The sequence below is a fragment of the Photinus pyralis genome, unplaced genomic scaffold (genome assembly GCF_008802855.1).
Source record: "Photinus pyralis isolate 1611_PpyrPB1 unplaced genomic scaffold, Ppyr1.3 Ppyr1.4_LG5, whole genome shotgun sequence".
Classification (NCBI taxonomy): Eukaryota; Metazoa; Arthropoda; class Insecta; order Coleoptera; family Lampyridae; genus Photinus; species Photinus pyralis.
The window spans coordinates 9,245,464-9,266,567 of record NW_022170596.1 but is presented as its reverse complement, the minus strand read 5'-3'; the positions used below and the strand labels follow the sequence as shown (position 1 = coordinate 9,266,567).

General features: G+C 36.9%; 2 protein-coding genes across 3 annotated transcripts in view; both read left to right on the top strand.

Annotated features, from left to right (window-relative positions):
• The window catches only part of LOC116172414, a 29,255-nt gene extending 14,466 nt beyond the window's left edge, over positions 1-14,789 (top strand). The window contains exons 1-4 of one of the 2 annotated variants that reach the window (XM_031489624.1): positions 4,816-5,458; positions 12,715-12,887; positions 13,793-13,959; positions 14,006-14,789. In XM_031489624.1, the coding sequence (XP_031345484.1) occupies positions 5,260-5,458; positions 12,715-12,887; positions 13,793-13,959; positions 14,006-14,207 (741 nt within the window). In that variant the 5' untranslated portion in view covers positions 4,816-5,259 and the 3' untranslated portion in view covers positions 14,208-14,789. Of the gene's footprint in view, positions 1-4,815; positions 5,459-12,714; positions 12,888-13,792; positions 13,960-14,005 lie in introns of those variants that run through there. The other variant, XM_031489625.1, reaches the window with a different exon arrangement.
• A 1,765-nt stretch (positions 14,790-16,554) lies between these two features.
• On the top strand, positions 16,555-21,104 carry LOC116172413. The gene is made up of 4 exons (XM_031489623.1): positions 16,555-17,139; positions 17,200-17,372; positions 17,418-17,584; positions 20,885-21,104. Exons 1-4 carry the CDS (start codon positions 16,938-16,940, stop codon positions 21,087-21,089), a joined length of 747 nt encoding a protein of 248 aa, XP_031345483.1. The 5' UTR covers positions 16,555-16,937; the 3' UTR covers positions 21,090-21,104.

Genomic DNA, 21,104 nt, shown 5'->3' with positions numbered 1-21,104 from the left:
AAAGTGTTCTGATACCGAGTAACCGTTGCAAATTCTTGGGTTTTGTCTTAGACACCACGGAACTAAAAATTGAGCTCCCGCCCGACAAGCGGCAGAAACTAAAAAACTGGATTCATTTTTTTCAGATCCGGGAATCGTGTAAAATCATTCAGTTTGCTCAATTTATTGGCCTACTAGTCTCGATCTGTCCGGCCGTGAAATACGGCTGGCTCTACACGAAGCGTTTCGAACGCGAGAAAGTCAGGGCTCTTAAAGTTAACAACTTTGACTACAGCGCGAAAATGTCTCTTTCGGTAAAGCTAAAGTCAGATTTTCTCTGGTGGGAAAAGCACATTGACAGTTCTTTTAATGATATAAGACCAGACTCCTTTTCATTAATAGTTTATACGGATGCATCCACTACAGGTTGGGGGGCCTGTGCGGCAGGAGAACGTACTCATGGATGGTGGAGGGAGGCGGAGAGAGAAAAACACATCAATTTTTTGGAACTTCAGGCCATTTTTTTCGGGCTGAAGTGCTTTGCCGCTGACTTGAGAAACGACAACGTCCTCATTAGATCAGACAATACCACGGCGATCTCTTACGTCAATCGTATGGGAAGCGTACGTTTCCCAGAACTGTCTGATCTTGCCAGACACATCTGGCAATGGTGTGAATCAAAAAATCTTTGGATAGTGGCTTCTTACATTTCGTCAGCTGACAACTGGGAAGCGGATGCTGAATCCCGTCTTTCGACGGAAACAGAGTGGTCCCTTTCGTCGCCTGCGTTTAATACGGTAACCGCTAGGTTTGGCCCCCCAGAGGTAGATCTCTTTGCCTCGTGGCATAATACAAAATGCGAGACCTATTTTTCACGATTTAGAGATCCTGGGGCAGCGGGGGTAGATGCGTTTACAGTTTTTTGGGGTGACAGTTTTTTCTATGCCTTTCCCCCCTTTGCTCTCACCCTACGCACTTTACAAAAGATACTTGGTGACAAAGCCGAGGGCATTATCATAGTACCAAACTGGCCTTCTCAACCGTGGTACCCTCTTTTCACCAAGTTATTGGTCCGAGAACCACTGGAACTGGGGCCTAGTAATGACATGCTTTTTTCTCCTTACAGTTCTGCCCGCCACCCATTGTCGGATACGCTTTCCCTGGTGGCAGCAGTTGTATCAGCGAAGCCTTACAGCGCAAAGGTGCCCCGGTGGAAACACTAGACACCATTCTTACCTCCCTATCGTCGGCTACGATTAAACAATATTCGACTTCTTACAAGCTTTGGTGGAGCTTTTGTGAGAGGCAGAACATTTATCCGTTTACTGGCACAGCAAAAAATGTGCTGTCCTTTCTTCAAGATTTGCTCAACAACGGTCATTGTAAGTATGGCTCCTTTAATAACCATCGCTCAGCGCTTTCGCTCATCTTGCCGGGATCAGTGGGAGAAGACCCCTTGGTGAAGAGATTCATGCGAGGTTTGTCACGTTTGCGACCATCAAAACCAAAGTACAATACAACATGGGACCCACAACCCGTGCTGGCTTTCGTTGCAGGGATGCAAACCCCGGACCTGAAAGGACTGTCACGAAAACTAGCCACCTTATTTGTTCTTGCGACCGGCCAGCGCCTGCAGACAATTTCGTTGATTAAAGTTTCGGGTATTCAGAGATCCGAAGATGGCTTACGTATCTTTATACCGGATTTTCTGAAGACCTCAGGCGTCAACCGGCCCCAGCCGGTTCTCAAGATCCCTTTTTTTGACAACGCTAATCTCTGTTTGGCCCGCACTGTTGAGGCGTACTTAGATGCAACACGTGGCCTTCGAAACGAAGAGGATTTTCTGTTTCTAACCTTTAAGAAACCCCACAGAGTTGCCACGAAACAGACGCTTAGTCGTTGGGTGAAGGAGATTCTTCACTTAGCGGGAGTAGACACCAACCAGTTCAAATCCCACTCGGCACGCCACGCATCGACTTCAGCGGCGTGTAGACTAGGAGTCCCCATTGAGCAAATTAAACAGACAGCGGGATGGAGTAAGGATTCCGAAACTTTTGCTCGCTTCTACAATCGTCCCCTGACGAATTCGGTCTCCTATGTGTCAACAATCCTGAACTTAGGCGTTTAGACGCTTTTTTGCTTTTTGAGAATGTTTTGTTAAGTTGATGTTACTTCTGTTGGCCTAGTTGGTCATTAAAGAGTTTGTCGCTGCAACTTATCTTTAAAAATCTACGTTGTTAATTAGTGATATCTGAAGGAATGGATGCTGAAATATAATTTTACGATCAAACGAACTTACCTGAAGTTCGATCGTAATTATATGAAGCATCCATTCCGAAGATATCACCTCCCACCCACCCGGGGCCCCGTTGCACGAAAACTCTTCTCACTTTGAATACAATGAGAGTATTGAGACGTGCGGAGTATGGGCCGGAAGGGGGGACTTTGTTTGCTTTTAAATCTTGTGGCATGGTGGTACAGAAACCGAACTACGTTGTTAATTAGTGATATCTTCGGAATGGATGCTTCATATAATTACGATCGAACTTCAGGTAAGTTCGTTTGATCGTAAAATAAATCCTGAAAAATCATCATTTGTGTTGTTCGGGCCAAAAAAACCTAGGAACCTTCACATTGATACTATTACCATTAAAATCAATGATGCTCTACTAGCTGCGAAGCACTGCGTTAAGAACTTGGGATTGCAAATGTACTATGATTTACGATTTAAGCAACATGTGACTGATATTAGTCGCAGAGCATTTGCTAATCTTAAGTTAATCTATTACAATAGACATTTATTACGCCGGCATTTAAAAGTGCTTTTGTGTGAATCGCTTTGTAACGAAGCACCCGGAATTTCTACGTTTAGTTTGCCGTTTACAAGGAACACCCTGTATAGTAACGTTTGGTTTGGGCTTCGTTACGCCAGAAGACCGTGATATTGAGCATTTTCCGCAATGCCATGGAGATACCGTAATTAATTAGTCCGCCTACGACCGCTCCTGTTGGAATTTTGGAATTATTTTTGTAACCACCGAAGGATGTTGTCCTGGCGAAGATGAGGGACAATTAATATTCTTTGGTTTCAGCGCCATTAATTATTTATAAGATGTTTTAGATTCCCATAATAAGTAAAATCAAGGATAGAACGAGTTCAAATCTAGTTGTTTACAAGTTTTGCAGTCCCGTCCGTATGCCTGCATGTTGCGATAAGAGTCTTAAAGCGATAGCGCCGTTTGAGAAGAAAAAGTCCAAGGGAGCTAGTTGCAGATTGGATTTATGAGTACTTAGGTTTGATTACGCTTAATTAGGTAAGCGCTGTTAATTAATGCCATGTTAGTGGGCAGTAGTAAACCTTGTCAGAAACCGTCGAGAGAGGTGTCCACAGAGGCGCTGTAATTTTTGTAATTGTTTGCAAGTTGTCCCAGATTTTTAAGGTAACCACAGGAGCCGCAATTAATTAAAAACCGAATTATTTTCTACACCGCTCGGTGCGAATGCAGGGAGGCTTTGGGAATTCCATGTTCCACTTCTACCAAAATGGGTTTTCCTTTAAAAGGAAAACGCTCAATTTGGGAGGGATCTTTTCTGCTTCATACTTTCGAGTTGTAAGTACGCCTTTTGATTTCTTTAATTTGCGAAACCGTATCATTCCGAATCCACCGAAACCCTTTTGTTTTACCGTTTGAGCGACCGTAAGTCAATCCGTTGTCCTTTCCGTTTAACTACCGTTTTGAGTTTACCTTTTTTGCACTACCGTAACTTTTGCCACCGTTCCGCTAAGCTTCATTATATTCTGTTTTCCTTGCTTTTCCGCTTTTCTTTCCCCTAGACACCGCTAATTGATTTGTGCTTTATTGCTTTATTCCCTTTAGGAAATTTACCGTCAGGGCCGCCGGCCATATTTTGTTTTAGATAATCCGGAAGTGACCGCCGCCATTTTGTGGTGAACTCTGACCGATCCCTGGTATATTCCGTTCTCCACTTGAGAATACCCGGAGGCTTTCCACCCCATCCGAGAAGACCGCCCATTTTCCCAAGACTTCGGGGGAGCAGAGATAAGTCTTGGTGGCGCCCGAGTGACCGACCGACCGTCTACGGTGTGATAATTGAATTGTACAATTAGGTATAATTAGTAGTCAATTAAACGAACTTGAATTAATTGTGCTTTCATCATTTAAGCTACCGTTGGTGCACGAGCTAAGGGGGAAGTTCATCGCATTATTAATATTTTCTTTTGTCGGTTTTGTTCAATCGTCATTCCCATATGTATGTTAATCATACGCTTCACATCATTATATAGTTAGTTTCATTCCACTTTGTTGTTTAGTTAATTAAATTGGAGGGGTTAAGTGGAAGAGCAGATGTGTGGTCATGTACCCCATCTGAACTGCGCCCCATTGGAGGGTATCAACATTATGTTTTGTTTTTCCTTCTATATTATGTTTTATGTATATTTTATACACTATCCAATAAAAGACCATTTATTATTATTAATGAGACTATTGAAAAGGTGCACTGCGATTTAAAAAAATTCAATTGTTTTTCGTTAGTAATTTGTTTTCTGAAATAAAAAAAACTGAATGCTGGCTTATTATGGGAAATAAAATGTAAACTTTCATAGTGAAAAATGTTGTATACCCTTTATACAAAAACTGTACAAGGTTTTTGGCTGCTAACAAACTGTTAAAATTTGCTGTACGATGAATAGTTGTTTACAGTTTCTCAAGCTTAAATGTTCATCTGATATGTTTTCCCTGTATAGTTGATCAACAAGCCCCACATCAATATGTTAAAGACCTTACAAAGTGCATCAAATAGATTGCATATCTTATCAACGAGACCAAATTGAGTTTGTTAATGTTGTTATCTATGATGGTTCCATTTGCTGTTGACGATTTGTTTGACTATACATATAAGAAGTACTCGTTTCATCCACATGCAGTGGCTCACAATAATTAACCGGCGAAAATTTGTCACAGTGGGCCGCGAAATGTCCTAATTCTTATATTATTTATTCAGCCTTTCATCATTTGACCAAAAATGATTAATTAGCTTAGTTCAACGTTAACCGCTTTTGTGTATGTCGGTTTGCCTCGGCGCGATGATAACCTTTTGAATGGGTGATAGTTAGGACGTGATTTTGCGACTACCCACTTAATTATCTTCGTATTCACCCGAAAAATTATGAGCTTCGAAATTAATATCTATAAAGCATATATACAGTGAAAGGAAGGCAATGTGTTTACATTAGTTAGATTTGGTTGATCTAAAGTAATGGTTGACATCTGCTATTGGACGCGACCGGGGAGTGTACCATTTCCTAACATTTGGCGGAAGTTTAAGGGGAAAAAGGAATTGAACGGTATAGTGCCGTCATTTTGGGTGCAGGATATACCGGAAGATGAATTTGAAAATGTTACTAGTTGCATGGTGCGGTATTTCTGCAGAGAAGAACCCGTTACCAAACATTCAGGTAGATATGCACTATATACCAGGTTTTTAAATTGAACGTTCAAATTCACTGTAGCTAAAAATGCCCAGTTGTTTTTCAATGATAATACCTAAATTTCATTAGGCATGGGTCAGTGCAATGATAAACGTTAATTGTTAATATGCTGAGCAGTAGCGATTAGCATACTATTATATTATTAATCTACGATGGTGTCATTATGACAGATTTAGCATGGCCAAATGGATGTCATTCCGGCTTTCATAAAAGCACTAGTGTTCTTATGCATTCATAAAAGCACGCAATAGTTATTTTATATAATAAGTCATGAAAGTGGTCGTTTACATGACGCGGAGGCTTATTGAAAAGTACGAGGACGCGCAGCGTCCGAGTATCTCTTTAATGCCTCCAAGTCAGGTGGACTCACTTTCATGACATATTATGTATAAAATTTTACCTAAAACCGCAACATGTAGATAACTTTTCCAAATTAAATTATTCATATGTGTGAAATTTTGATACCTAATCACGCATGCTAAAATCACTTTATTTAATTGTTTCCATAGAGATTTCAAAATAATTAAAACAATCAGTGTCATTTTTAATGCAGTTTGCAGTTTATGCTTTGTACTTTTCAACTATACAGTCTTTATAACTATGTACTAAAGCAGGTATCAGTGAAGAAGAGTACCTGCGCGAGACGTTGTTATAATGTAGCCGAAGCTGCGGCCGTCGTAGTGCAATTCGCTCCCCACAAAGTCAAGAAAGAGGTACGAAAAGGCGTACAAACCTTTTACTGACTGGCGCAAAACTAAAGGAATAATTATTTCCACACATATTCCATTAATTGTTAGTAATTAAAAAAAACATTATCCTTTGTGTAGGTATATTAATGTTTAAAAATATCCACATAGTCTGCATTATAATTATCCAATCGTTGATTGAACTTATTCAGTGAACGATCTAATAGTTATTTTGCATGTACTAGGACTGTAATGGGAGTCAGGTAAAAATATTACAGTAATAGCCCTGAAATTTAGATTTTCTTGACGGTTTCAGGTAAATGATGATTACTACTATTTTCTATAGCAGACGTCAAAATTGACAAAGGCGATTACCATGACATCGACTAGTATGGCCGTATGGGCACTTGATAATTTTGAATCATAATTTATGAAAATGTTTAGATAACTAAAAAATCTGATTAAAATCTATTTGGACCGTCGTAGTTAAATTTTGAATGATACACGTTGTGGTGGAAGCTAGAATAGAATTATTGTAGAATATGTAAGTTTATGTTAAGGAGGGGGACAGGTGATTGATTGAGGAACGACTGAAGAATGTAGAGTAGTAATAATCGAGGTGTGAATGAGACTAGACAAATTAAGTTAGATGTGTAATTATAGGAATAAAGTTAATTAACAATTATGTTTTATTGGAACGTTACATGGCGATCCTGCCTAAAAGGACCAGTTATTAAGGGATAAATAATTAACCTAGTGATAACATGTGTAATTCCCGTAGTTCGCAAAGAACTCGAGAACAAATAATAATTGAAGCGGCCGGTTCGGGTAATAATAATGCGTCTATGGACGAGAATTAGGCGGCATATGGAAGCCACCATAAGACGAGAAGTAGCACGCAGCCACCAACTATTAGCAGTCCCATCGGCAGCATCCCGGGGAACATCGCAGCTTTAAGCGGTAACCACACGTAAGCGACAAATAGAAAACAGACTTTTATTTAATTATGTGCATAAATCAAAAAAGGAATAGTTCTCACTTAGTTAGTAATGGTAAAATTAGTCGATTTTTTAAGTTTGCTTAATGACGCCAATAGGTTTAAATGTAATAGAATTAAGGATAATCAGGAAAAAAGACAAAATACAGATTATAATAGTAGAAAATTAGAGGAATTAGGGCAGTACGTTCTGCAACTAAATGGATTAAAATTAGATTTTTTCAAAGAATTTAAGGAATCGGCGAGTACAGAAATTGCGATTAAAATTAGGGATACCATAGGGTTAATCGAGGAAATTTTAAAAGATACACGTAAGTTATTAGAGAGTAGGCAAAAATCAGTTAGGATTATGGAGAAATTTAATCTAAAAACGGCGTGCAGTTTGTTACCACGCATGGATGGTACGGAGGAAGTAACTAAACAACTCATAGATTCGATCAGGTTATATTCAGACATGCTGGAAGTAGATGAGAAAAAATTTTTAATTAATTACGTTTTAAAGACTAGGTTGTCTGAAAATGCCAAAGTGAGAATTGGTAAATCTTATACGAGCGTAGACTCCTTATTAAAAGATATGAGCACAAATTTTATTTCGAAAAAATCTGCCACTGTATTAGCTAATCAATTACAACAAGTAAAACAGGGAAGCGAATCCATAGATAAATTTGGCGAGAAAATAGAGCAGCTAATGAGTCATTTAAGTTTAGCCCAAGCGGGGGATGACGAGAACGCATTAACTGTTTTGATAGGAGTAAATGAAAAAATCGCTATCAATGCCTTCAGTAACGGCTTAAAAAGTAACGAATTACGCACCATTGTAAAGGCTAGAAACTGCGAAAAATTAAAAGACGCTATTACAGTCGCGAAAGACGAAGAATTAAATAGGCCCACTACGTCTCATATATTTCATTTCAACAAAAATGGGTATAGAACCTTTTCTCAAAATAAATTTCAGAGGCCATTTATTCCAAAAACTCAAAATTATTGGCACCCACCAAAAGGAAATCATAATTTCGGTTTTCAAAATTTTAACGCCATCAGTAACAAAAAATTTCCGGTTCACCAAAGTTCATATCGGAATAATCAAAATCAAAGTTCATATCGCAATAATCAAAGTTGGCAATATCGTAATAGACATGCGGTAGGAAATGGTCAGCAATTTGCACGGCAGGGGTCAAAAGATATGCAATCAGGAAATCGCAATATTAATTTTTGCAACGTCGATAAAGCGGAAAGTGGAACAAGCTCTGCGCCAACAAAATTTTTTCGTCCCTAAAGAAAAATTTGAGGTTATTTTAAATATTAATGGATTAAATTATCTTACTGTTAGTTATTTAGGCAAGAGATTGAAACTTCTTCTCGATACTGGGGCGTCCGTTAGTGTAATATTTGATAACGTTTTAAAGGGAGATGAAGGGCATATTTCAAATAAAAATGTCACGATAAATGGAATAACTGGGTCACTAAAATCGAAAGGATTTGTTAACCTTTCATTAGGTCTAAAAAATTTGCAGATTAATAACAATTTTTATATTATCGATAAATTTACAGATGATTTTGAGGGAGTGTTAGGGTCGGATTTTTTTGTCAAATACAAAGCAATGATTGATTATGGAAATTTTAATATTAGCTTATACGATCATAACATAACTACAACAGTTCCCTTAGAATCTAATTTCAATGCCGTTACGATCATTCCGCCAAGATGTGAAGTTATAAAGTATTTTAGGGTTGATACGTTACAAGAAAGTGTAGCATTACCATATGAGATTACCGAGGGCGTGTATGTAGCAGGGAGTATAGTCAAACCTTGCGAAAATCGCATTCCCATACGATTATTAAATACAAATGAGCACGAGGTGAAAATTAGAAATTTCCAGCCTAACATAACCGAATTATCAAATTTTTATGCTTATAGTTTCGATAACAATTCAGTTTGTTTAGATAGAGTAGATAAATTGTTAGATTTAATTAATGTAAAAAATTTAAATGCTGATGAAAGAAATAGCATCCAGAGAATATGTGCAAAGTATGCAGACGTCTTTTTATTAGAACACGACAAAGTTAGCGTTACCAATATTATGCGGGAAAAAATTGTACTTAAGAAAGATGCGCGACCAGTTTATATAAAACCCTATAGGATACCACAGTCTCAAAAGGTAGAAATAAACAAACAAGTTGATCAAATGCTTGCAGATAAAATTATTGAAAAATCTAGGTCAGATTGGTCAGCACCGGTACTAATAGTTCCAAAAAAGGCGAACGGTCAGGAAGGTACGAAATGGCGCATGGTAATAGATTACAGACAGTTAAACAAAAATATAGAAAACGACACCTTTCCTTTGCCAAATATTTGTGAAATACTTGACTCTTTAGGAGGAGCAATTTATTTTTCTCATCTAGATCTTTCCCAGGGTTATTATCAAGTTGAGTTGGAACCGTCTTGTAGAAAATACACGGCATTTACAACAAGTAAGGGGTCTTTCCAAATGACTCGTTTACCAATGGGATTAAAAACGAGTCCAAGTGCATTTTCGAGAGTAATGTCAATTGCGTTATCGGGTTTAAATTATGAGTCTTGTTTTATTTACCTAGACGATCTAATTGTTTTCGGAAATAATTTACAGAATCACAACGGAAATTTAGTTAAAGTTTTAAATAGGTTAAGAGAAGTTAATTTAAAGTTGAATCCACTAAAATGTGAATTCTTAAGAAAAGAAATTTTATATCTGGGTCACGTCATTTCAGAAAAGGGTATTGCACCAGATCCTAACAAAATCAATGTTCTTCAAAATTATCCAGTTCCAAAAACCGTAGACGAAATCAAAAGATTTGTTGCATTCGCTAACTATTACAGAAAATTTATCCCCAATTTCGCCGATATTGCCCATCCTTTAAACAATTTAACGAGAAATGGTAAACAATTTAATTGGGATAGGCCTTGTCAAATATCGTTTGAAAAATTAAAACAAGCTTTGGTAAATCCTCCAATTTTAGAATTTCCAAATTTTTCTGTAGACAATAAATTTATATTAAAAACAGACGCGAGCGCTTTTGCAATAGGCGCGATTCTTTGTAACGGAAATGACAAGCCAATCGCATACGCCAGCAGGTCATTGAACAAAGCAGAATGTAATTACGCCACCATAGAAAAAGAACTTTTGGCAATTACTTGGGCGGTGAAACATTTTAGACCATATTTGTATGGCACTGAATTTAGAATTTTTACTGATCATCGTCCATTAATATATTTATTTGGTATGAGAAACCCATCCTCTAGGTTAACAAAATTTAGACTAATTTTAGAAGAATATAATTTTACTGTACATTATATTAAGGGTAAGGATAACGTTGTTGCCGACGCATTATCTAGAATATTGACTTCCAATGATTTAAAGAGTTATTCAGAAAATATTTTTGCGGTAACAAGGGCGCAAACGAGAGCACAAATGGATGAAAGGGTGAAGGATGCTAAATCACCGGTGGATTTTAATAATGAAACTGATAACAGGAATGGCCAACCTGGCATCGTTGAGTTATTGAAAGCCCCCTTGGATTCGGTAGAATTACGCACAATTAATAATCGAGAATGGCAAGCAGTTCGAAATAAAAATGTGATTATCCTAGGTAATATTTTATATGACACAAAATTACAAATATTGTATATTAAGCAAAGTAATTTATCAGCACCAGCCCTAGACGCGGAGCTGAATTCTTTGTATAGATTGAGCCAAAAATACGGAATTCCGAAGTTACATATTTTTAAAGATACAACAAATGAAGCGCTTCTATCAACGATATCAAAAAATAACGAATTCTTTAAAAAATGTAAAATTCAAATATGTGTAATTAGTAAAGCCAAACGAATTGATTGTAAAGAAACCAGAGAGTTAATTTTAAACGACTTCCATATCCTCCCTACTGGTGGTCATGCAGGTATAAATCGTATGTATGCAAATATTAAGAGGTATTACTTTTGGAATAATTTAAAAGACGATGTTATTAAATTAATTAGTAAATGCAATGAATGCCAAAGGCACAAACACCTCAACCAGCGGAAGCAACCGCTTACCATTACAACTACGGCATCGTCGGCATTTCAGAAGATTTATTTAGATTTGGTAGGTCCTTTGAATCAAGATAACGAAACCAATCGATATATTTTAACTATACAGTGTGAATTATCAAAATTTGTCGAAGGGATACCTATTGAAAACAAAGAAGCCGAAACAGTTGCTCGTGCATTTGTAAATAATTTTATTTTAAAGTACGGAATACCAGAACAAATTGTAACCGATCAAGGAACAGAATTTTTAGCAAAGGTCTTTAAAGAAACGGCAAAATTATTAGGATTAGATCAAATAAATTCGACAGCGTATCACCACGAAACGTTAGGGGCACTAGAAAACTCGCACAAAAATTTAAACGCTTTCCTACGAATACAGGTAAATAAATATGAGAATACATGGAGCAAGTGGGTTCCATTTTGGTGTTTTTCATACAACAATACTGTTCATACGGAAACCAAATATACTCCATACGAGTTAGTTTTTGGAAAAAAATGCAATTTACCACTCAACATATTGGAGAAATTGGATCCTGTATACAATTTTGAAAGTTATCCAATAGAACTAAAAATTTCGATTACAATCAGCATGGGAAGATGCAAAAGATAACCTGATCAAATCAAAACAGAATAGGAAAACTAGGTTAGATGAAAATCGCAATGATCTTAAGTATAAATTTAATGATAGGGTATTATTAAAAAGTGAGATAAGTAATAAATTAGAACCATTGTATAAGGGACCGTATAAGGTGATTGAGGATAAATCCCCAAATGTAATTATAAAAATAAATAATAAACTAATTACGGTGCACAAGGACAGAGTGAAACTGTATCGCGAGTGATTTAAAAAATGTGCATACGAACGTGATAGTGAAATGCGCGTAAATAACTGCAAAGTTGCAGAATACAATATTACAAGCATGTAGTAGGTTAGTAACAACAGCTGTCTATACGTAATAAATGTGTACAATTAGATTTAAGTATACTTAAGCAAAAGGTTATTATGTGAAAATTTTCCTTTATATAAAAATTTTCCCAAATAAAAAGGGGAACGTGTGGTGGAAGCTAGAATAGAATTATTGTAGAATATGTAAGTTTATGTTAAGGAGGGGGACAGGTGATTGATTGAGGAACGACTGAAGAATGTAGAGTAGTAATAATCGAGGTGTGAATGAGACTAGACAAATTAAGTTAGATGTGTAATTATAGGAATAAAGTTAATTAACAATTATGTTTTATTGGAACGTTACAACGTTATTATCATTATGACTTTCATAAACGAACTTGTATCATTAATAACTATTTGTTGTGTTTTCCCATCTTGCCATCTTACTGTGCGACATAGCTCAAGGGCGAAAACGAATTTTCGAATTCCGTTTTCGGCAACAACTAACGTTTAGGGAGTAAAACAGGCGCTGAGCATTTACACGTGCTTATACTTACGGGAGTTTATTGAATTTGGAATTTGTCCTAGATTTCAATAATGAGCCTGAATCCGTACAGTGTAGGAAAAAATTATGGGATATAACATTAGCTCAACGGATGGGGCTGATATGTTACATGGAAAACCCAAATCCGAATGGAAAACCGATATTTGCAGCTGTGAACTGTACATACGTACAGACGAAATACGACCCGCAATTTAAAGTAAGTATCATTACAAACTTTTACCCAAAATCGTACTGAAACCTTCATTTTCATGCCTATTTTCTGTCAGGAAATTTTGGTTTCCATAAAAGAGGCAGAGCAGCTGCGTTTCCTGTCGCTTGTCAGTTTATTGGCCGCAACTCTCACTTTACCGGCCTCATTTGTGACATTTCTAATGTCTATAATGAGTCCTGTCATCACTGACAGATTGACATTAATCAAAAGTTATATTATAAAAATTGAAATTTTGTATTAAAATACGATTTCGGGTAAAATAAAATACAAAACTCGTCAGTAAAATGACATTACTTGACTCGGAAATTAAAGTACTCGGCCCCAAAGCCCCCAAAGGGCCTCGCACTTCAATATTTCCTCGCCAGTAATGTGTCATTTTCCTGACTTTAGTGTAAATAACTATTGTAAAATATGTTAAGTGAAACTAACCCATTCTACTTTCGTTACGAAGAAGGTTTCGCTAATAACATAAATATTTATCATCTATTTATCTTGTCAAAAAACGTGTATATCGAAAAACTGTATTTTTCTCGGATCGGAATGATATTTTTTGCTTTTGATTATTAAAATATAAGTCTTTACGAAAATTTTTCTACCGCGCGGTTTTGTACGATGAAAAAAATAGATTCTTCACCACCCCCTGGAAGAGAGGTGCTTTTCAAAAATCGTGAAATCTTTGAAACGTCTTAACTTTACCGTTTTTTTGTCATAAAAAAAGCTATGTTTCCTCCAAATTTCACACTCTTACGACTTTTTTGACAAAAAAAAAGAAAACGAACAGTTTGTCCGCTTAGACCGTAATTGATTTTTATGGATAAGACGAAAAAACACTCTCCATGCATCCTACAGCTTTGTATTTTCAATGCGTTTGTTGTAACAGTGTTGGACAGTTAACAGGTAAAACCATGAACGACTTTGGACACATAAGAAAGTTACTAACTCAAGAAAATGATCCCTTTGAAACATTAGAAACGGATGTCCTGCTGTGCGCATTGGGCATGTACGTCTTTCGGGAATTTAGAGGGCAAGATCTAGGATTACAACTCTTATTGGCGCGGTAATAATACATTTCGTTGCTTTTCTGCCAATGATTTATGTTTCAGGGAAAATATATGCAGAGCGTGCGACATTACAGCGACCGGTACAGTATTCACCTCCACTATCTCACAGGAGTTGGCCCACAAAGCAGGATATAAAACGTTATCCGAAATTTCGTACCGAGATTTAAGAGACATTTATAAGTACGACTATCCCGGAATAGAAGAAAATCATAAAAGCGTGAAGTACATGTACAAAGTGTTCTGATGCTGTTACAATATTCTATAATATAGCATACACCAATAATTATTGGTCTGGTCTATGAATGTAGCTATATAAGATTTAATCCAGCAGTAGGGGTTGGGGTGATCACACACAAACTTTCGAATTTTCCTATACACAATATCACGATGGTACTTTGTATCAATATACATGGGTCTCAAGTCTATAGGTATATACAATTTTGTATTATTTCTGTTACTTTCTATTACTGTTTTCATACGGTGATTTTGTGTTATTCAACTTTTTGCAATGAAACTCCGACATCACGCATATACCTACTAGCGGCAGTAAAATCCGAAAACTTTTCATGTGTCATGTTTTATTTTTTGCTATAAGAGCAAAACAATTATTTTTAAGTGTATTCGGTAATGGTGGGTTTATGACTCGGCTTATGCAATTATTATCACAAGTTCACTACTAACATAACCAATAGAAACAAAGGTATGGTTTCGTTGGTTAGCGACACACAAAAAACCTTTGCTTCTATAATATTCTTCTCAGATTAATGCCCGTTTGCACCCGACAAATTTAAGCGGAGCTTAGCTTAAAGCGTCCCTTAAAATCCATGGCAACGATTATATATTATATTTCATAATCAAATTTGAGAAAAAAACTCAATTTAAGGAAAATCATTGTGTTAATTAATATTTTTCCTTCTTTGAGTTTTTCTATTAAATTTTGGTTATGTGATATAATAACTTTTTAACGTCTCTATATCCAAAAAGGGGTGCACTTTCAGAATATGAATTAAAAATAGGGGTTGCTATTAAAAAACCACTGACTGCAATTTTAACGCTTGGTAGCAAAGTTTTATAATTTTGAAAAAGCTTCTTTTAAAAAATGTTGTTTTGAAGATAGATTCAGTGTTCCAGATAAAAGGTGCTAACTTGCTTCGTTTTTAAATCCAGGGTGTAAACGTTTTTTAAAAAATTTTAAATTCTCTAGACACGACGTGTTACTTTGCAACGTTGCGTACCATGTTATTTGTTATGTTACGAGTCATTTGTTACAAATGGATACCCAGCTTAAAAGATATTTATGGATGTAACGGCAGCTTTTGAATAGGGATGAATTTTTGAATTTGAAAGGGCTGCATAGTGTGAAATACTGGGTATGAGAAGGGATACCGAGTCCAAATTGAAGGGTCGATCATAGCAAAATTTTAGTAAATCTAGCTTTTTAAAAGTTCGTCGATTCTGAATAAATTTGGAGATCTTTAATGCGTAATTGAGTTTTATATACAGGGTGACAATTTGAAAACTTACCCCCCCCCCCCATATCATAGTAAATAAACAAGATATTAAAAAAATCAAAATCCGTTTCGGTAATTCGGAGGGAGAATCACAATGACATAGTTGGCGACGCACCCCCTGCGCCCTAGCCACCCCAACTTTTAAATCTTAAGTAGTGACCCCCCATGTGTGATACGTCGTTGGAAAGCTCTGAAAAAATGCTTTGCAACCATACCAAATAGCATTACATTTAGGTTAGTAATTATCGTGCAAATCAAAAAATAAACTAATAAGTATGATACATTTTCTAAAGTTGGCTTTTATTTCAATAAATGTTCAAAATGTTTTTTGTTATTGGTAAGACAGTATTACTATGCGATCAAAAATGAGTTGCTGTCGAGTCGCCCTTTGAAATTTTTGTTTACATGGAAAATCGTATTTAACTTGAACTTCCAAAGCCGACTCGACAGCTACTCATTTTTGATCGGCAGTTATAATCTATTCTCAAACTCTTGTCGAACCTTTTCAAATGTTGGTTTTGCAATATTTCCACATTCTTGAATTATTCTCTGTCTTAAGTTCGTCTATGTTCGCCGGTTGCGTTTTAAATACGACAGATTTCAAATGTAGGTATCATATTAGTTTATTTTTGATTTGCACGATAATTACTAACCTAAATGTAATGCTATTATGGTATGGTTGGAAAGCATTTTTTCAGAGCTTTCCAACGACGTATCACACATGGGGGTCACTATTTAAGATTTAAAAGTAGTGGTTTTGGGGGACGCAGTTTTTTGTGCTTGTTCTAGAGAAAAAGTCAAACAAAAACAATAATATATTATTTATATTATTGTAGTTTATTGGCGTTTTTGTTTTACTTTTGCAAGTTCAACCACCACAAGTAGTTCCTTGCGGAGAAAGTTGGTCGCAATATTTCGTTATCGTTATTTCAAAAAGCTGCAGAAACTGCAGTGGAACACCAAGAATTGATACAAATATTGCCAGAATATGGGACGTTTTGGGAAGAAAAACTTCTAGGGGTGGGGCCATTCGAGTAAGACTAAGCATGTAATTATTATGCACCACTACGTTTTAAAGATATCACTCCCCTCTCTTTAGGTTTTTGTGTTTTTCTTCTGGGTGGCCAAAAATAACGTAACTATACCTACATTTCTTCTGATTTGTGCATTGTCCCACATCCAGCATCACTGATAAATAGCAAACAAGTGGGCATGGTTTTCCAAAGCGGTACTGGGACAGCTACATGTCATAAAGTAGGTACCTACTTAAACTTTACACCTTGTACCTATGTCAAATAATTTGAAGTACAGTAATTGCGCAAAATTGTACCCAACAATTTAAAATAGCCTTGTACAAACTAAATTATACAAAACGTTAGCCAACCGCCGAGTATATAGTTACTTCTATTAATAAATGAAGTACGCTAAATCCGTCGAAACGTTAATCTAAAAGCAGCGGAGAAATGCTTGACGAGACTGCAATTTGGACAAGACCACAATCAGTCGCATTTCCCAAGGTATGGCGGCGATTTAAAGGTCTCAAAGAAATTAATGGTGCGCTTCCCTCATTTTGGATACAAGATATACCTGAAAACGAACGTGAAAATGTGGTTAATTGCATGATAGGCGGATTTTGCAAAGAAGAACCGCTTAGCAAGTATTCAGGTAGCGATTAGTCTTAGTGTTGCGAATGGCTGATGGACACGAGTGATATTAAACTTTTAGGTCTGCTTAATGATCCCGAATCTGTTGAATCTGCGCGAAAAACGTGGAGGTTGGCACTGCCCGATAATGTAGGGCTCGCTTGCTATATGGAAAATACGGATCCTAATGGAGAACCGATTTTGGCTGCAGTTAATTGTACGTACATCAAAAAGAAATGCGAAGAAGAAGTAAACGTAATTGTATATATTAAAAGAGCCGACTGCAATATTCCTATTTAGGTTACAGGTAGCAAAATACAACAAATTTATGCAACGTTAAACGTGGTAATGAACGAAAAGAATGCTTTCGAATTTTTGGAAACGGATTTTTTGCTGTCTGCATTGGGATTATATGTTTTGCCATCATTTAGGGGACACGGTCTGGGATTGGAACTTTTAAATGCCAGGTAATTTAAATGGAAAATTTTATTTTCAAAATTCATCAGCTTTGAATGGTGTCAGTGCAGCATGTATGTGTCGTGCATGTATGAATGTAGGCATAGGCATACGATCATAATATTATGACACTCTTCCGCATTTAGAAAAAATGGATTATGAAGAAGCAGTTTCTTCCGTAGACTTCGTCCCTACTCCACTTATAACCAATCATTCATTATCAGTTATACTTACCTGATAGATAACTTAAAATTCAATGTAAACATATTTGTTTCCATGGAAATTGAATGAAAGATAATTTGAACGGTATGATGATGATAAGCTAATGCTTAGCGCCATTTCGTTGAAGTAAATAGGTTCCCAGCATTCAAAATTGCGACCAAAACTGTAAGCAAATGGTACTCGAGCTCGCCTCTGGAAAAAAGGTTTCTTTAAAACTTTATACTCTGCAATTTCACAGTTTTGCCATTTGACATGGTAACGGGCGGGCAGGGTTCTGCACCGTTTTGATCAATCACGGCAGATCTCCCGCTGGAAAGTTGAGCATTCTTTACAATTAGAAAAATCGAAACTTCACGGTTTTCGTAAATGACCTCCATCGATATAGGAAAAGGATAAGTGGTCATGGTATTTTAGGATACTACGAAATAGAATGGTGCGAAGTAGATATCTTTCGCAGTGTGGGATCCTCTGTACTGGATTGGACTACAAGAAGGATGTGTCCCTTCAGCATCCTAGCCTTAAGTTTATTCCCCTCCATTCACATTCTTACGGTTTTTTGGTAAAAGGAAAACTTATACCGGACAGCCTGCGTTGCGCTTGTTGTAAAAACCATTCTAGCAATATAATACGTCATCTTTCTTTGTAAGCTTACCCTTTTCGTACAGAATTTCAATATTGGTATGTGATTGTGAATATACTTTCCTTTTTTGAGACTGTACTGGACTAGTGGTGTGTAATGTTGAAACAAGTGTTACTATTTATACAATGCGTCCTTAAGAGTAGGTAACGCAAAAAATTCGTATCTATCGTTTTTCTTGTTGTGTTTTCAGAAAAAAGGAAAAAATACCTCGTTTAGTATTTGAAAATTGCAATTTTGTGACATTAGATTGAAAATTGTTGAGCCATATTTGCCAGATCTATTAGTCAGGGAGACATTTCTGGAAAGGCTCTCTAAATCATGTCTAACGGCGTTTTGTGCTACAAACTGGCAACAGGCGGTTCTAGACTAATTTGCCCCCGTTGAAAACGATGCGCCCTGTTGCCAGACCCGATTTTGGCATTTAAGCCTTTAAATCCAAGATGGCGGCCAAAATTGCCGTTTTTCGGTTTAATTTAACATGATATCACATTACATTCTAACACATGAAGTTGCTCTATTCAAACGTTAGGTCACATCTCTATTGATCGTAGAATGGGGCTCATGTCTTCATTCGCGATGATGGCTTCCATTTGACTGTTTCAGTTTTCAGTAGGTCATGCAGCATGAATAATCCTCTGGTGGTGATTTTAACAGTAGTCTATGTGTAATATGCCAAAAACAATCCAGAGAGAAAACGTCAGTGCTTCAAGAGACAACGTTTAACTCTGTAACGTTCATATTCTTGCATAATACCTACCTTCTTCATAGTAGGTATTAGTGCTCAATATTTTAAACAGTTTCGACTGCCAAGTGTTACGTTTTAATTAAAAAAAGTCCCCACTTCCGCAGCTAAGCCCTTCAGTTGTGTAACATCCAGAATGGTATTCGCAATTCGCATATTATTGCTCCAGGGCATCGAAATGGGGAATGAGTAAAACTACGGTAAAAAGAACAACTTTTTCACTTTTTTTGGAATTTCCAGGCGCCATCTTGATATTTAGGCCCCAGGCATATGGCGCTGCTGGAGGTCATACTTACTTAAATGTTAACTTGACCATATGAATACATATTGGACTCCGAAAACCGGCCAGAAAAAAAAAGACGAATGTTTGCATTTTTGACGTTTTTAAGCATTTAGGCCCCTAATATGAATACGAAAGTGTGCCTCCTAAACGGTGTCGTCGTGCGTACTAGATGTTATTCTACCCTTAAACTACCCAAAACGTTCAGTGGCGTGCCTTGTGGGGCTCGAAATAACCGAAAAACGGCAATTTTGGCCGCCATCTTGGATTTAAGGCTTAAATGCCAAAATCGGGTCTGGCAACAGGGCGAGTCGTTTTGAGCGTGGGCAAATTAGTCTACAACCGGCTGTTGCCAGTTTGTAGCACAAAACGCCGTTAGACATGCACTTTTCAGAGATGTCTCCCTGACTATATGACGTCATCGATAATTTTTTTAAATAACATTTTCTTTAGCATAAATAAAGATGGATTTTTTGATATACCGCCTGTCTACTATGTTAATCACATTGCAGGAAATACAATATTCTAAAATATTGATTTGAAGAGACGTTTTCCAAGACGTGATCGTTATTACCGCCATTTTGGAAAATATGTTCCATTTTGGACTATTTGTGGCGGAAAGCTTCATTTCCTTTGGATCAAAGTGCTTTAAGTAGTGTCATGATGAATCAATTTGCGAAGCAGTTACCTTGAACTTCTTGTGCAGGTTAAAGTTACCATTGTTCTTGATTAGCTCTTCGATTTCTGCACAATGTTCTTCCTTTCATTTTTCCTTCCCCTTTCCTGTTTGATTCTTTGTTGTATTTGTTGGTACTTGGTACTTATTGGTACGGTTCTTGTTGTTTTTGAATGTTCTTCGTTCCTCCATTAGATCTAGAATGTGCTGGGTCATCCACCGTTGTTTCTTTTTCGACGCTTGATGTCTTAGCAGAGTTTCTGCCGTTTCATTGATAGGTACACTGTTTGAGTGAACGCCCGAACGATTGCACTATTGCTACTTCTTTCGATTGATCGGATTGCGGTGTTGAGATGAAGCTGAACGTTCAATTCTTCGCCTTGCGTGTATTACTTATCTTAGGTTGAGGCGCATTGTTGATGTTACTGGGTTGATCTGTGATATGTCAACTCCAGGGTAAGTTGTTGCCTTGAGGACGCTTGACTTATATCTGATATTGATTAAAATATAGTCAATTTGGTTCCTGACGACATTATTGTCCGAGAGTCTTGTGGGGTCCAGGACGTGATGGTCATATACATATTTTCCACAATTCCTAGTGTAATTTCCCTACAGATTTTCTCCCTAAGTATTTCAGCATCATCATTGATCTTCCTAAAACGAAGTTGTACCACCTGAGTGAAATTCACTTTGATATTTTATAGCATGGATGCCTGCAGTGTAACTATTTGTACTTCTATTTGTGTTCTAGGGAGAATATATGCAAAACATTAGGGATTAAAGCATCCGTAACTGTATTCACGTCCAGTGTTTCTCAGTACCTAGCCGAGAAAGCAGGATTTAAACTTCTGTCAGAAGTCTCATTTGAGGATCTACGAAATATCCACAAATACGAGTACCCAGGTATAGAAGAAAAGCACAAAGGTTTAAAGTACATGTACAAAATCTATGAGTAATAAATTGAGACCTAA

Coding starts and splice junctions, on each gene's coding strand:
- LOC116172413 (XM_031489623.1), top strand. CDS start 16,938: ATGCTTGACGAGACTGCAATTTGGACAAGACCACAATCAGTCGCATTT. Junction 17,140..17,199: donor ACCGCTTAGCAAGTATTCAG/GTAGCGATTAGT, acceptor TTAAACTTTTAG/GTCTGCTTAATGATCCCGAA. Junction 17,373..17,417: donor AATGCGAAGAAGAAGTAAAC/GTAATTGTATAT, acceptor ATTCCTATTTAG/GTTACAGGTAGCAAAATACA.